General features: G+C 40.0%; 1 protein-coding gene across 1 annotated transcript in view; it reads right to left on the bottom strand.

The window, feature by feature from the left end:
• The window catches only part of GNA12 (G protein subunit alpha 12), a 42027-nt gene that overhangs the window by 15875 nt on the left and 8634 nt on the right, over positions 1-17518 (bottom strand). Inside the window, exon 2 of the mRNA XM_065850294.2 lies at positions 13508-13723. Within this exon, the coding sequence (XP_065706366.1) occupies positions 13508-13723 (216 nt within the window). The remainder of the gene's footprint in view (positions 1-13507; positions 13724-17518) is intronic.

Below are 17518 nucleotides of genomic sequence, written 5' to 3'. Positions count from 1 at the left end.
TGAGCTGGAAATGGAAGATTCTGGCCAATCCCTAGCAAATTAGCCCATTTATTTTCAGTGGGCAGCTGCCATGCAAAAAAAAAAATTTAAAAAATCCAACTAACGCATCAGTATTTAAAAACAACTGGATGTTTTTACGAGTCACCAGGAACGATGCACAATCACATTATTATGTGACCCTGGTCTGACGCTTTGTTTTCAGCAGCTCAGTATGCAAACCTGAGCTTTGCTTTGTTTCCAGAAGACATCTGCAGAACTAGAATAGACGCTAACAACAACAAAAAAGTTACCTTATGATTTAATCTAGTCGGCAGTGCTGACTATCTGATCAAGACTAAATCACAAGTTTACCAGTGAGTTTCCCTTTCAAATCTTATCAGATCAAGGGATGGGAAATAAATATCTTAGATCTCGTGGGCTGAAAAAAACAGCGAACACCAGCCATGAGAGAATGTTGAGCTCGGACTTTTCCATGGCCGGTGGCCAGCTGGAAGGCTAAGCAACTCAAATGCATTTATAACAGGCAGAACCTTGAGTATCTCAAAGAATGATGCTCCCTACTCTGTTTCTACACCAAAGCATTTGTTGCAGAGAGCCCTAATGCACCACTTTCTGTGGAAATGTCAGCTCAGACGTGTTCTAGTGAAATTTGTCTAGATCTGCTGTTAAGGTGACTGTAAGTATTGGGAAAAGTCATTTATCCCGCGCAATTTATTTAAAAAAAAAAATTTTCTCATTTTGTCTCTACACAACCATGACTTTATTAGATGCAAACGAAGAGATGGTCTGGCAAGACTCAGAAAGCTGCTCAGTATTTGAAAATGAGGCGTCAGGTGGAAAGCAGACCGAGGTAAAATGCAAGTTAAGCCTTAGTTGCACTCAGATGTGCCATTTAACAGTTTGGTTGCTATAAAACCAAGTGTGTAGGCAGTTGAGAGCAGAAAACAAACCTTTCACCTTGCTTACATTGCTCTGAAGTTTCTCCCCATGCCCATTACCTCAGTGCTCAGCTACACACAACACGAGGCTCACAAGCGTAAGGGATTCCTCAAGCCACTTTCCATGTCTGACTTACAAAAATATTTGCCCTGGAAACAAAAAAACTTCTCTTTTTTCAATAACAGTTTGTGATTCGTTAATTCTACGAGACTGATCAACTTTGAGCTGTGAAGTGCCCCATTCCTGCCAGCTGTTACTGTGTCTGCTTTCCCAGTGACCTCTCCAATCAGCCGAATTTCACCATGTACACAAGCTTGCTCCGAGCAGCTACCCAACACCTCCCGTTTGCACTCAAATTGGCACTGCCTTCTACAAAGCCTGACCTTTGCACGCACCTGTAGATCTCCTGTATCACTAGTGATCGAGTTGTCTCACGCCATATGCCGAGAACATTGATTTCATTAGTTCACAGCTGCACTTCGGGTTTCACTTGAGAAGTCCCTGCCCTCCCTACCACCTCAGCTCTCCGGCTGCAGTGCTGACGCTGCACGTTGAGTCCAGCAGATGAGCGATAGTGAACCCCAAACCACGTTCGGCGATCTGAAATAAACTTCAGTTTCCATTCACAATCAAGTCAAATTTTCTCTGTGATCTGATTTATAGTCATTAACTCAAAACACTTTTTTCCAGTCATGATATATCAATTATCCCAAATATTCTTTCCTCTATCGAAGGTTGTTTTGGCTTGAGGAGGGGAAGTTGTTCTAAATTTGCACTGAAACCACAGCACTATTGATACTTCAGCATGAAGACTTCAAGCAACATAAACTTCTTTTTTATTTAATTCCAGAATTTGTTCTCTTTCAAAACATTCAGGATTGCTTTTCCTGCATTTTTCACTTCAGTGCATCCAACTAACATCATCGCTTACACTTACGAAATCAAAATTGGAATGGATTTAACCAAGCTGAAAATTAAAGCTGTTCAGGTCCTGATTCACTAAAGGACCAAACATCCCCGAGTGAAGACTCACAAGGTGAGATGGGGCTGGTAACTGCCTGAACAACAGCTATATTAATGTGCAACTCCATCCTATTTTCATGTGCATCTACAGCTGAGTCCCTTGGCACAGTCATCGATCATTATAAAGCTACTAACTTGAAGCTCAGGATTATTAGAAATGACTTACCATGGAGGAAAAGCCCACAAGTAACCTTGCAGTCTTGTATCAAATGGAAAGTTTGATTTTTTCCAACCCTCATGTGCATATGATTTATACAAATTAAGAACTATAAGCATCTAAAAACAAATCTAAAGATAAAAAAGGCTATTTGAAATAAGTGAGTTAGCTTCCATCCTTAAGGCCTCATCTACACGTAAATTAATCAAGTCACAGTGGAAACTAAAGTGGTTTTAACAAACTTGTACAAACTGTTGAGCAGACTAGCCTATTAAAAAAATAATCCTAATTAAAGCCCTGGTCACATCCTACTGAACAACAGAGAGGGAAACAGTCCAGCCACGTGGATGGCCATCTGAACTCCTTGTAAGCTCGAATGAATGTGCTGGACTGGGAGACAGAGGACCAAAAAAAGGATATAGAAGATGGTTCTTTTGCCTCCTGCCCACATCCAACAGCATTACTGATTCAGTACTGCAGTCCGACCAGACTGCAACTAGATTGATCTTAAATACACAGAATTCAGAGATGGAATTAAATGGGAAAGGGTTCCATCAATAAACCACCATTTTTTCAGTTTGAGATTTAGCGAGTTTTCCAAAGTAGAATTAAGTGAATCTCAAGGAAAGCGAGTCAAATTAAGAGGCTTTGGGGGTGGGGTGGAGAACAGACCTTCTAAGGACAAACACCAACAGTTTGTTCAGGAGTAAAGCCAAGTGAACACAAGTCTGCCACAGTCTGAACTGCAGGAATCTGTGTTGTATACAGAGGAGACATTTGAAAGGTGTCAATAAATTACTTCTCAGAGAAACATGTTTTCCACTTTCTCAAACAGAAAATCTTGCATGATGTTTCCAAGAAGTTTTCCTCCCCTCCCCCAAATAATAAGTCAATAGTAGAGCAAAATAGGTTTACTCCACAGAACTGCTTGAAGTGGAGCTGCAAACTAATGAGAAGGTGGAGCCCATGCTGCCTTTGTAACAGAAACCCCTCCCAGTTCCTGCCAGTGCTGAAAAAGGAGAAACAGAGTATTGAGCTAAGCTCACTCTTCTCCTTTGAGAACACAAGAGCTCCTTCCTTTAGTGTTCAATTATCAGCTGGTTGGTTTGTGGCCGTATGGAGCCTTCAGAGATTTTTCTGGAGCATGATCATTTTCAGATGCATCCTTAAATCATCTGATGTATGAAAACCTGCAATACTGAGTTTCTTTCCTCCGATCACCTCCTCCTCTACACACAATGGCTGTGAAACAGCCTTGATTTTGAACAGTATGAAAACACTCCAGATACTCTAATAACTCTGAGTACAAACATTTGAAAAACTAAACAGCACCCTTGAGGTACAGGCATCGTCTTTCATTATCAGGAAAGATAGTTAAAAACAACTCCAAATATCTGTTCTAAGTATAAAAACCCAGGAGATACGCCAGTAAGACTTCCTCATGAAAGCACACCTAGTTTTTAATGTTTTGCTTATTTGCTCATCTGCCCTTATTACTTGTTCTCGATCCTACATAGCTTACTAAAAACTAGGATATTCAGGAAGGCTTGAAAGCATTCATTACCCATTATCCTATTAAGTTCGGTGGCCCCTTTGAAAAATCCAAGCTATAAACTCTGTTTTTCCTCAAGCTACTGAGGTCACCCGTGCTCACTGTCCCGATTCTAGACAGAGAGGACAAGGTTTGGTACCGATACGAAAGAAAGCTGAATAACTACAGAGAACATACAAATGAGGTGCACAAGGCTGACCTGCAAAACTGGAACTTTCTGATGCGTATCGTCAGCACCGCTCTTCTGAGCACAGTGAGCCGTGTCAGGGAGATGGGTTTAACAAAAGCACTCACCTCTTCTTCTGCAGTGCCTTTTTATTTTCCCCCACCCAATTTCCTGAGATCAGCCATAGAGTCAAAAAGCTGTTAATATAGTGCACAGGAAGCAACAGGAGCCCTCTCTTCTTTTACACAGCTACACAAGTCCTTGTTGAATCTTGAAGAAGTAAACGTAGCTTTACTACATCAAAAGCTTCAAGAACCTGTATCATGGGGATACAAATATATGTCTCCATTTCAGCTATATCTTTGGATTAAAGGGTTGAAACCAGGCTGACAAGTGAAGCTCTTCAAAGAGAAACTATTTTCTCTGATAGTTATTAGACTTCAGTATAAACAGATAAATATTAACATATATGTCTCTGCATAATGCAGGGATTTTGTTGCAGCTAGAACAGAAGTTGTCCTCGTGCTACCACACTTTTAACCTATGCATATGCTCATTACTCAGTCAATGAGCTCTCTCCTGCTTCCACCAAATTTCAGTAGGAACTCATTCTTGGTCTCCCTCAGCCATACAAAGAGCTTTACATCTTTAAATGTACTTAACTTGCTCAGACTTCTGGAATACATTCTCATTACTGGGAATCTCTATAGAGCTACTAGTTGCCAATTTTGAAATATCTTGAAATATTGACATCTATTAGAAACTTTCCGAAAATGAAATTAAACAGCAAAATCAAAAGCTAAAGGCTGCTCACTGGGTTGGATTTGTCTCTGCCCAGGCCTTTCCTGCACACTAGGAAGGGATAAAGAGATCACTCCAGTGGTTTTTAGCTGCAGTTGGGTACTGGCTCAGACAGCCTGAACTGAAAGTTTCCTTCCTTGTTTCTCACAGCATGTGCCAGCATTTCTTGATGGGAATGCAGAGATTAATTACAGCTGTACTTGCTCTGAACAAATCCTTATATTCAATACAGTCCTGCAAGATTTAGAGTAGTGCTAATTAGGGCTTAGAACAACAATTCTGTAAAGACAGGCATACTGAGTATTTTTTCTAATTATTTTATGCATAATAAAATCAAAGCTCCTTTCCAGAAGCAGGGTGGCATTTATTCTCAAGAGCTGGGAGCCAAAAGGACTTTTCCAGTCTAAGAACACTCGATTTTGTGTTTCAGTGCTATTGCTGAAGGTAAGACATCAAACTGTAACCACTACCACACGCATACAGAGGCAAGGATGAGTACAGTATTTATCCAGTAAATCTTGTGGGACACCCAGACATTTCTCCAATGGGATCAATGACTAAGAGGTAAAGACAAAAAAATTGTTCTTAATAAAATACAGGAGTGGAAAGAAACATTTCAACCACAAAAGTGGCAATCATAAGGCAATATGCAAATTATCATAATTAATTTTCAACACGGGAGCTGCATCTATGAAGTTGTTCCTCTCACTCACCTTAACCACACCAAAAATATAGTCAAGATTTATTGGCATCCAAGGGCCAAAAGCAAAAACTCCTACAGGCAGCCTTACAGAGCACCATAAAAAATCCAAGACTTTTTAATCTACCTCCAAGAACCTGAAATTTAAAAAGCAGGACCACACAAAGTCTGAATTTCAACCTTTCGGTATCCATAGACAGCAGGGCATCAATCGTGTTAATACACTGCACATTTTATAGCCTTTAGATGTGATTTTTGTCATAAGTTTTTAATCTTTACATAGAAAAAATGGAAAAATTGCGGAGTGCTGGGAATTCACTAACAGAGCACCAGAAGAGCCAGTAGCACAACTCTTTTGATTCAGCATCCATCTCAGTTCCCATATGGTAGGCATATCAATTTCTTGTTATCCACTTATTTATTATGTATGATCTGCTCATTACTTTCCAACTTATCCTCCCAGTTCCATGCAGGCTACATTTCATCCAGCTGTTGCATTTTGTCATAACCTAAGGCCAGGAGCAATTCATGGCAGGAATCCTTTTATTTTTCCACAGAGCACTTAGTACAGAGAGCTTTAATCCCTGGTTGAGACTCCAGGTAGGTACTGTAACAAATCGCTATTCTCTAACACTTTTCCATTCGCGGTGTTTTGAAAAGGTCATAATTCACAACCTTTCTGGTTCTTGTTATTTCCTTCCAATAGCAAGAAGTATTTAAGAGCAGCTAATAACTGTTTTACTCATCACACAGCATTCTATAGGTGCTTCTGCTTGAGAGAATGGATTCTATCATTGAGAAAAGATATTGCACAAGTGGATTTTGCTAGAAATCAAAATGATTTGCAGCGTAAAATTGCAGTGCGTCATTGCGATGTAAAATTATTCATGACCTCTGATTCTCCAAATGGTTTCGTATCCAGCCTACTTTAAATCAAAGTTCTTCTCACCTCTGTCTCAGTGGCACTTAAAGCAAAATTGAGAGTATCAAGAGAAGCATTCCTTGGCGTGGGTGACAGACAACGTGCTCTGAAGGCACCGGCAGCTCTGCCTCCTGCTCCAGCTGAGTCCTGAGTTCGCATCTCGGTGACTGCCAAGACGCACTCGCGCTGGCACAGCCAAACGTCAGACTGCTCGAGGAGCTCTGCTGGTGGCAGCAGGCCCGTTAACATATCTCATTTGAGCATTTATTTTTAGAATACTGCAAATATAATAGGAGACGGAGCATTTAACTTCTGCAGATGCAAACTTATGCTGGGAGAAGAGCATAGCATAGCACTAGCCAATATCCACAGAGTTTTGTGCAAAGGTTTCCAGCTGCTTTTTTGTTTTATGTTACCTCTCAATTTTTAATAAAACCCAAACTATAACTCACTAACTCTCACCTCCTTCAACAAAATGCCACTTTTGTTTGAGAGGTCTTACTTGAGACTTTGATCTGAACAAATTTTTCCTATTTGGTCTGAGAGTCGGGATTAGAAGCCAGGGACTCCAACTGCTAATCCTTCCTACTACGGACCAGCCACGATGCTTTGCACTATAATACTTATACAAGCAATTAACTTCTTTTGCTGTACAAAGATGAGCCAGACTCCATAATTTGACCATAAACTTTCGAGGTCTTGGGATTAGAGGACAGAACTTGAACTGAGAATTTAAATCTGGACCTCTGGCATTTAATTGCCACAACACTGGCATAAAACCTAGCTTAGATATTTAACTTAAGAGAAACATCTCTGTAAGTCACCCTGCTATATGACTCCAGAACAGGATATTATTCAAACTGCATAGATAAAGTCTGCAAGATAACGATCTTTAAAGTTAATATGACATCTTACGTCAGATTAAGCCACTGTTTTGGAATTATTAAAAAAATCTGATTATAACAGACTATTGCTGTTATTTTTATAACAAAGAACGAGTGGCAAATGTAAGGGAAGGCTTAGGTTATATAGCACTATCACTCCTTAAGTGTAACAGCGTATTCAAAACAGGCCTATTTACCATCCACAGCTTCATAATGAACTGCAAAAAAAGCCTCATATAACCTTGTTAGACACAGATGTACTTGACTTTCAGCACTAACACTACGTAACTACAAAATATCAAGGCTCAGCAACAGCAAACACAAGTTTCTGGTTTGTAGCACTAGTGTCAGACTGCTCTGTCCCATCCAGATCTAGAAAATTGAAAATAATTTTAAAATCCACATAACTTCCCTAGTAACAACCTAATTTCACATGAGTTCTGCAAACCAGGGATGCCCAAGCAAAGCTCAAAAGTAATTTGGCAAATAGTTGCCACCTAGTCCCAGTTACGTGCATTAAATGGTGACAAGATTTCCCATGCTGGCCCTTTGAACAGCGCGGCTCTTTCCTTTGTACATCTCACCAGCATTGGTCAAGGCCCAATGGATTTCACAGATGAAATATGAGAGTTTCACGGCTCTGAAAAAAAAAAATCCTTACAGAATACACAGTGTTCATAGTCTCTTGTGTAAGCTCATATTCAAACAGTAGTTCGCAAAAAGAAAAGCTCATTTCTGTGTTATGAGCAATTGTGTAAGCTGGAGTTGCTGTGACGCTCGGTATTTCCTCGGGAGGAAGCGCATTAGCAAGTGCATTCTGTTGATAGCAGGCACAATGGCATTTATGCTGGGAGAAGAGCAAAATGCTCAAACATGCTCTTAAGGCTAAATCTACTCTTAAAGCACCTTAAAGACAAATTATCAGCGGAAACATTTTACTTAAGAATTCAAGAAATCTCTATTAAAGCGTACTGAAGAACTCTGATGCAAGAGACCCCACTGCTGTGGATTTCATCTAAGACGCCACTTCAAATGTCACACACTCCTCTCGTCGAGTCCATACTGTGCTGCCCAGCCTCTCAATTCACAATTCACAATGTAGTGCCGGTCAAATGCTGCCACATAGGCTCCATATGTGACAGCAGCTGGTGTATTGTCTAACTCCTGATCATCCTACATTACTGTCATACCTAGTATTTCTCTACCAAAATAAAGACATTTAAGCAACAGTGTGTCCACTTTAAATCAAGAATTGGTGCCAATGATTAGAGCTTCACCTCCACACTGCCCAAAACACACAGCTGCATAAGGAAAACGCAGTAACAAAGCCATAGTAATGCAAGGAGCAGGCTGTACACTACACAACATTTCCAGCACACTATCTGCTCTAGCAGGCATAATTTAACCACTTCAGTTTATTTCAAGTGTCTGCTTGGAAGAAAAAAAACAACCCACCACATAGTTCATTTATAGAGGAGCAACTCGTGTCCTATTACAACTATCTCCAAAACCTCCATACCCCAAACACCCAGAGAACAGTGAAGCGATATAAAAGAAAGGGTCTTTAAAACATTTTCCAGAGTCTTCCCACATCCAAGGTTTCAGAGGCTCTTAGTATTTGAAGTATTACTGGAAGTGTTCCATACAATTCCCTGTGCACAGATCTAAAAATAGCTCTGGACACAGTAGTAAGTTTTTGTCTATATTTGCAAGCTACTTACTTTCCTCTCAGGAACCACTACTCCCATTAATGCTGACACTTTTTTTTTTTGAAGGAGCTATTAAAACATTAGAAATCCAACAGTGCAATGAACAGCAATAATAATACATCAATAATGATGGATCATTAATATATTTTGTATATTAAGAATAATTGCATTAAAACAGATGCCTTTTGCAGCCTCCTTGGTTGGTCATGCCCTTTTCTGTATGAAGAGGAGCTGGTATCTCTAAGCGCAAGTCAGAAGCCACTGGCTGCATGTGAATAACTCAGCACAGATACCTTAACTGCAAATAGGTTTTGGAGTTCAGAGTAAACAGCCCCATCAATCCTGGAGAGATGAGAATATGACTCGTACCACAGGAGAAGTTCAGGAGCTCTTGAAATACATAGTTACAGGCTGGAAAGACTTGGTATTTTGAAGGGAAGCAGTAAGAATAATTTCAACAGGACTTAAAAACAACAAAAACATAGCGCACGTTTAAAAAGACTGATGAAACAATGTCAATTCTGCTTTAAGAATTGATGAAGCCAGACGATGGCCTTTGCAGATCTGCTCCTTGTCATTAGTGCACAATATTTGTATGTTCTGACCATGACAAAAAGTATCAGTTTCTTGCCTGACAGGCCCTATTTGTCCCATTCTTACCCACAATGACATGAAGCATCTCCAGTTGCAAAAAGTCAAAGCAGTAGTTAACCTTGCTTCAGATTTTGTTTGTTCTGGACAGATTAAACCAAAAGTGAATGGTTTCTAACATTGTCACAGTCAAGACCTGGGAGAAAGCAACAACAATCCACAAACAAAACCAAACCAAAAAATAGAAACAAAAATCACCAAAACCAACTCCCACCAAAACAGAAACCACCCAACCAAAGCAATTCCTACACTGGCCTCAGTCTCAATGGTTTATGACATAAAAGCAAACATCATTTATGGGTGCAAAAAAGCTTGCAGATACGTGCACCTGAACTCCCAAATATACCAAAATACTTGTCACTAGGCTCAAACTGGAGAAGCTTCCATCCTTGCAGCTAAATCCTAATTGAAGTCTCAAGGTCCCTTCTCCAAAGGAAGCCAAAGTAGAATTTGTCTCCACCTGCTGGCAAGGAAGAATTAACATCCAGTTGCCCAAACTACCACAGGCAACCTCAAAAGAACAAATGTTACAGGATGCTGAGACATTTGACAAATGTATTCCTTTCTAACGTACAGACAGAAAATGGGGTAGGGTAATGAGGGCAAAGGAGAAGAGAGAAGAATCACATCCTGATTACAAAGGAATTCCTATTCTAGTTGTTAAATAAAACGAGGACAGAGACATGACAATGTAACCAAACATACAATGAAGCTTTTGTCCCCAAACTACTTGGCTTGCGTACAAGGAACAGAGGAACTTGGGTCGGTGGGGACAGGCTGGGGCGGGGAAAGCGAGAGGCTGATGTCTGTGAAAAGAAAGTTCAATTGGTTGGTCTGCTTTAAGAAAGACGGTGAAGAAAAAAAGAGGAAAAAAAGCACCCTGCCACTGCAGAATCCGCCCACTCACTTCTGAAATGCTCTAAGACCCAGACAGGGATCTACAGCCAGCACTTCCAGGCACTGAATATGAAGCAGAAAACACTCAAATGCCCAGAGGCGGCCTCTGTGGTCCCAGAGAAGCAACTTTCAGATTGTCCAGGGCTCTGGTCAGAGCCATTTGCTTTCAACAAGTTTGCTGCTGCCCAGGCAGTCAGTAAGCTCAGCATTACGGGCCATAGCAAGCCACCTGTATATACTGCAATTCTGAGTTCTAATTCGCAAATTAACATGTTTTACTTTTTATTTTTAAACAAAGCCAGACAGCTTCCTGGAGAAATAGAGAGTTCAAAAGCAGACCAATAGAATCCTGAGGCTTAGAAGCTAAAATAATAATTTTTAAAAAGCTGGTGTTCAGTTAACTGTAAGACCAGGGTGAAGAAAATGCAAGTGCTGAGCAAGGTCACAATTTCAAACATTGTCCAGAACCATTCAGAAAGATCACAGTAATGTGAAGCTTTACATTTTGGTGATGATTTTAACACTACAATAAAGATAATAAATTCAGTTAAAACCAAATATATCTCATTTCATAGCTCACTTATACTAAATAAGAAGGGGAGTGCTGATGCAGAGTTTTTCCTTTAGCCTTATTTAAAATCAGTTCAGAAAAGATTTATTTTCTCAGAGTCCACTATATCCGGCATCTATTTATTTACATGAGTCTATATCCAGCAAGGGTTTAAACTAAGCGAAGGTATGGGTTTATACACACTAAAGGCAAGTTTAAATAAGGCACCTCCTTAAACCACCTGCTTTCTTTGAAAATTTATGCAGGTTTGGGGGTGTTTTTTTGTTAGTTTGTCTAAAAAAAACATATAAAAAATTGAACTGCTGCTAATCCCTGTATAATCAGGGAATCAGATTTCTGAAACTAGAAGCAAGGCTTGGAAACTTGTTCAAGTTATTAAGGTCTTAATAATATATTCAGTGATCGATCCAGAAGCAGCATCTGTATCCTTAAGAACAATCTGTTACATTTTAAGAAAGTGATGCAGAAAGTGCTTTTGATTTACAGTTGAGACACTTTATAACCTCCTGGTGTTGCAGCCTGCACAGTAAATAAGGGCACCCAGGATTTTCAAGCTGGCAGTGCCACAGGTGCAGGCAGCAGGATCAGACGCCATATCACTGCACTATTGACAAGATCCCAGCTGTGCTGCCTGCACCAGTTCCAGTTGCCCCAGTAACATTAAACAGGTTATATGAAAGCCATCCAAAAAGATGCATGGTAGAACCATACCATGACACTGAAGATGACAGCATATTAAATGTTCTTTTGCATGCCTGTATGCTTGGATTTTGTGGGGCTCTTATTTTTTGGTATTTCCTGTTTAATCCTGCTCGCAAAGCCAGAGAATGCAGAGGTAGGCCTACTACTCTTGGAATGCTATTTATTTAATAAACTGGACTTATTTTCTTTTTCAAGTTTGACGCAATTCTATTGCTAATCAGTACAGGAACGAACCTCCCACGTGATCCCAACCTGAATCTCCCCCTAAAAACAAAACCCATTCTTGATCAAAGCATTTCCCAGAGAAATAAAAAATCATAACAGGCTGCTGATGCAATTATTGCTTATTATACTGGATTCTCTTAGTAGCTGTCTCATGTTAAATTCAAGTTCCCTGTGGCATGAACCAGTTTTTTGTTCCACATTTGAACAATACTTAAACCAGCAAAGTCTTAGTCTGTGTCTACAGACACTACAAATTATGGAACAATTAATCTTCTTCCCTCCCCCAAACATCCTCCCCCATCCCCAATGCTGCAACATGGAAATTGTTCCATTTTTAGCCTAAGGAAATTAGGATTATACAATCATCCTGTGACAATTTAACCTAGTCATTTTATTTAGTTTTTAGCCATTTACCAGTCTCAAGATACTTCAGAGGTAAATTTCAAAAATATAAGACTCAAATAGGCATCTTATTAGTGGAGACAGATGAGTACCTAAGGGCTGCAACATGAGTTTATCTACACCATTAGACACTAGAGAACCCAGGAGGAGCAGTGCAAGGAAACAAACTATGAGAATTTCACTGCTGAATTCCTCTAGTTTTTCTATAGATATATCGAGTTCCGTTGTAAGGGTCTAAGGGAGACTACAAAGCCACGTTTCTAACATCTACTTAATTCCCCTAATTAAACATTGATAACATTTCCAGGCATGAAGAATTTCAAATTTAACTGTCTCTTTTTTTTCTAAAAAAAAAAGCTGAGTGAAATTTGGGGACAGAACACCCAAAACAAATAATTCTACCTGTAGATTAAAGCATCATTAAGATGTTAAAGTCCTAAAGATACTTTTATTAGATATCGTCCCATACCATCTTCCAAAAACTAGTAACGGTGGCATTAAGTTGCATGGATCAGTACAGCATTTCACCAAAGCGAGAAGAGAAAGAAAGAAAACAGCATCTCCATCTCGTACATAGCAAGAAAAAGGAGTGGATTATGAACAGCTGTCAGAAACATATTCCATACCAGAAGTGCAGCTATTTTGGCACAAGAACATGAAAACCTAATAACAAGAAAGCAACAAAGATAGCACATTTTTAAGCTCACTGTCATCTTTCAGTTTCTTATCCAAGTTTCACTTGCAGACGTCAGGATGAAAAGAAACAGTCGAATAGCAGCAGCCGGAATGGGTGCTGCATTCACTTGAAAAGATCTGCATGCAGAACAGTTTGCCAGTATCAATATAGTGCAAGCTGGCAGGACTGGAAAATTACAAATTAAGTGTGCCTTCATCAGTGACCCACTATGAACAGACCTACTGAGCTACTAAAATATTTTTAGTTCAACCAATTCCTGCCTTTTTCGGTTCCTCTTGCTCTTCCAGTTTATCCAGTCGCGCACTTTTCCACTCCCTCTTACTGCCATGTAGTTTTTCAAGTTTGGCTCCAATTACCACTTGTTTTTGCTGCTGAAGTGCTCCAATTTACAGTATTACTACAAACAGCTTATACGACGGTTAAATCTTGCATGTAGCAAGCAATCTTTCAACTGAGATTTAAGCAGCAGGGAAGTGTTTTCCTCCCCCCGTGCAGATGGATGTACTCACCAGCTGATACTCGCTCCGGCGGCTGAAAGCTTCCTTGATTCCCGAGTCTCTCCACAGCGCGCCCAGTGCAGGTACGTACAGCTGGAAGGTGGCAGGTTCCACAGGCATCCCAGCTTTGTTTTCAAAAGCCATCAAAAACATTCCATGCTTCTCGTTCTCCGTGTACTGCCAAGGGATCCCCAGTTTGTCCCGTGCATCAACCAGAACCCTGCAGCCCTAAAGAATGATTCAGATAAGAAAGTCAGTGAGAAAAAGATCACTCAGAGGTACTTGAAGCTTTTTTTTTTCTGACACTCTTCTGGTGAGACTGAACTCAGGAGAGAATCATAAACATTGTTTATTGCAACATTGCCAACACAAATAATATAGAGTTTGCTTGTGTAAGCAACTTAGCCACAATATACTCCTCCAGGTGGAGAAAAATACTAGCAGCAACAGCTAGTTGCAACACGCAATACTACCAACAGACAAAAACAAACAGCAAATGCGTAAGAAAAGTGGGAAATAACGTATGGTCCTCATAGCTGTAGTTTTAAAAGTAACACTATGTCTGAAACTGGATTATTTTTCTTTGCATTTGGGTTTTAGATATCAAAAAAATATATGCTACTTTTCTCAAGCATCGTATCAGAAGAACATTAAAAAATATTGTTGAAAGAATATTTGGTATATTCTGGTGACACAAAGTACATTGTGCATCCAAAATTGAGGACACTTTGTAACTTCCAGTGCTGTATGCATCCACTAACTAGTTAAACATAGGTTAAAAAGCAGCAGTAGCAATAGCAAACTAGCAATACCCAAAAAGCACAATTTTGATGTAATCTACTCGGATGCTACAAAACACAGTACAGTGTAAGAAAACGCAGCTATCCAGCCTTATAGGCTTTTCAAAAATGTGCTGTAAATGAGTGTTTTCTGTGAGACAATCATCCAAATGGTGAGCTCCAGCAGGAAAGCCCAGCAGCAAGAGGACTGAAGACATCACACGGATTTCAAGGAACTGGGCTCAGCAAAGCAGGTGCGGTTTTCCATCAGCATCAGCTCACTTTTTGAACTTGCCACATGTCTGCTAAGAAGTCATGACAGGTAAGTTCTGATACTCTAATTCTGGAAAAAACTATCGGGAAGGAAATCAATCTAGTTCTCAAGTTTAACTCAGGATTACTGAGACTGCTCAATTTCACATTTTGCTATTTTTAGGGAAACTCAATTTTATTTTCACGGCAACAAGCCAAACACATGAGGTTAAGTAACTTTGAAATGTCAGTCTTGAACCTAACAACACCTATACTAAATAGCTTCAGAGAGCCAACAGTTATTTCTCAATAGTAGGCACCATTTTAATAATGGATAGATCTCTTAATGGTGGCTTAGCATCTCAAATAACATTTAACTCACAAATAAAACCTCTGGGTTATATTAAACTACTTTTCTTATTCTGTTGATCTTTCGGTTTTACAGTTTATTAAAATAAATTTAAAAAAAAGAAATTCTGTTGCCACAGCTATTCACATGAACCACCACAATATTGGATGGGTTTTTTTTCCATACATTAAGCTATCAAGAATTCACGTATGTTTTCTTAGCACTTGAACCTTTCACCTCTCCAGTCCTTTAACAGCAGCACACAACAAGAACAGTAACTTTCCCAATGGAAATTAAGACTGGAGAGGGAAGTGAGAAGCAACTTAGTGTGAGTGTCACAGAATAGGAACTCAAAGCAAAGCACTGCAGTTGTCATCATGCAACTGCGTTCCTGAAGTGCAGTTTCCCAAAAATGTAAATATTTATGAGACTCCAGTGATAGTTACTTTCTTTTTCTAATGCAGAGAATATATCTCCACAATACCATGAGAAAACTAGAAGTGCATATATTTACAAACTGCTGCTTTAAATGCCAGACATAACTAATTAGTAACTCTGTCATACAGACCAAAAGCTGTCTCTCATTCCTGGTTACAGAGTTTATCCTTTTATTAACAGAAGCCTTTAGATCTGCTTTATTTGAATGGTGTTAACAAATGTAAGCATGAGGAAAAGGAACACAAGGTTCTCTCTGAATTGCAGATGCCTGCGCTATGCAGACACTTGCAAACCCATCACTTGCCCAGAACATCCCAGCTGCGATTCAAAGCCAGAGCCAGCTCCCCCTGCTCCCAGCTGAGAACTTGCTTTTTTCCAAAGCATCATAACCGAGAGTGGACACCACTGTTCCTAGGTATTTAAAGCCAGGCTTGTTTTTGTTCAATGAGAAGAAGCGTTTATGAAAAGAAATGGTTAATCTGTGCTCCCAGCCCACACAGCCAGCTCTGACCTTTCACCTGCTTCGGCTCCAGCTCTGCAACCATCTCAGCTCCAGCTTTTCTATCTCACAGCTCTGGGGCTGGTTTAACCCTTCCACATCTCACAGCTACCGTGGTGTTCAGAGCAGCTCAAAGGAACAATTCCTGGTGGGATGAAGCAGCACCAGGCCCTGGGTCTGGGTGCATCTCCCGCTGTCGCTCTGCCTTTCCCTGCTCCCACTGGAGACATGGAGGATCTCGAGAGACTGTTGTTAAGGAAAGTTTCATCCTTTGTTTGGAGAAAACCACAAAACAGAGTTTCAATCGAGGGCACAGAGGCTGCTGCAGTCCAAGAATAGTCACTTATGTGCTGGCTGTTGCTCCTTGGAAATGCAGGTTTGAATCTCCTGGGGCAAAAGAGGGGACAGAACCAAGACCTCGCAGACCCCATGTGAGTGCATTAACTACCACGAGGTCACCCATGGGGATCGTGTAGCACCAGCACCTTCCTCTGACTGTTTAACAGAGAGAAATGGTTGCCATCAAAGCAGATACACTGCCCCAACCAGGCCAAAGTGTCAGATTCAGATGTAGAGACACCAGCATTAGCACTGACAAAAAAGACATACATAGGTCAATTTTAAACACTGAACGAGGAATATAAAAAATAGGAAATGAGTTAGCAGGAATGCTGTCGTATGCATATCTACAGGAACAGCACCTCTCAAAATAAGAATTTTTAGAACACACTGGCTTTGAGTTGTACACCTAAAATACATCAGGAGTAAAAGCTTTACATAATGAGTAAAATAGTGGATGTTTCTTCCCCTTAGTTCTTAGCAGTTAAAAGTATTTGTGACTCAGCAAGATCCACAGTGACGTGAATCTAAGCTTAACATTTCTCCATATCCACAAAACAGTTCTATAAATGCTACAAGCAGATGTCAGAAAGATGAGGAAAACCAGGGGGAAAAAAAGCAAAATCTCCAAATTTAGATACCATGTATTGCTATTCTCGCATTTCAGAGTTACTGGTAACACTATTTATTTTCGGTCACAACGAGCATTTGATAGTTCTGATTTTCTTTGACTACAGAAAAATGTCAACCCACTCTTTCATTCAGAAGATTGAATACTGGCTGCTACAATTCCCTTTTCAAATTTCGAATGTGGAAAAAAATGGTGGCAATAACTTTTGATATTAAACAAACTTCTGCACAGTTCAACTGATCTAAAGCGTTTGTGCTGCAGTCAAAGCAGGACACAGAATAAGCACAGGTGGAAAGAACAAAAATTCACAGATAAGGATAGTGTCAAGTATTAGAAAATGGCCAAAAAGCAGCATACTGGAAGCATCAGTTGGGGAGGAAAAATAGGACACGCTCTGTTCCCTTTCTTCCCTAGTAGTTTTTAATATGTTCAAGTCACTGTATAAATCCCTGGCATGGAAATAGGGTAGAACCAGAAAAGGTGCAATAATGGTGTGACACATTATCTAATTCAAAGTGTCCTATACAGGAGGACACAAACAAATCCACAGCTTTGAAAAAAAGACAAGCAAGACATGATATATCAGAAATCTACAGAAATTACAAACTGCTTACAAAATAGGAAAAGATTATTCTTTCCCTGCCCCCAGCTAGACAAGCGTTAGTGGTTCAGCAATACAGTTATTGAACAGAAGGTTAAGCTAAAAGAAGGGTTTTTCCTGTACAGCCCCCAGTTG

This window comes from Patagioenas fasciata, chromosome 15, assembly GCF_037038585.1.
Source record: "Patagioenas fasciata isolate bPatFas1 chromosome 15, bPatFas1.hap1, whole genome shotgun sequence".
NCBI lineage: Eukaryota > Metazoa > Chordata > Aves > Columbiformes > Columbidae > Patagioenas > Patagioenas fasciata.
This window is presented reverse-complemented; position numbering and strand designations above follow the sequence as displayed.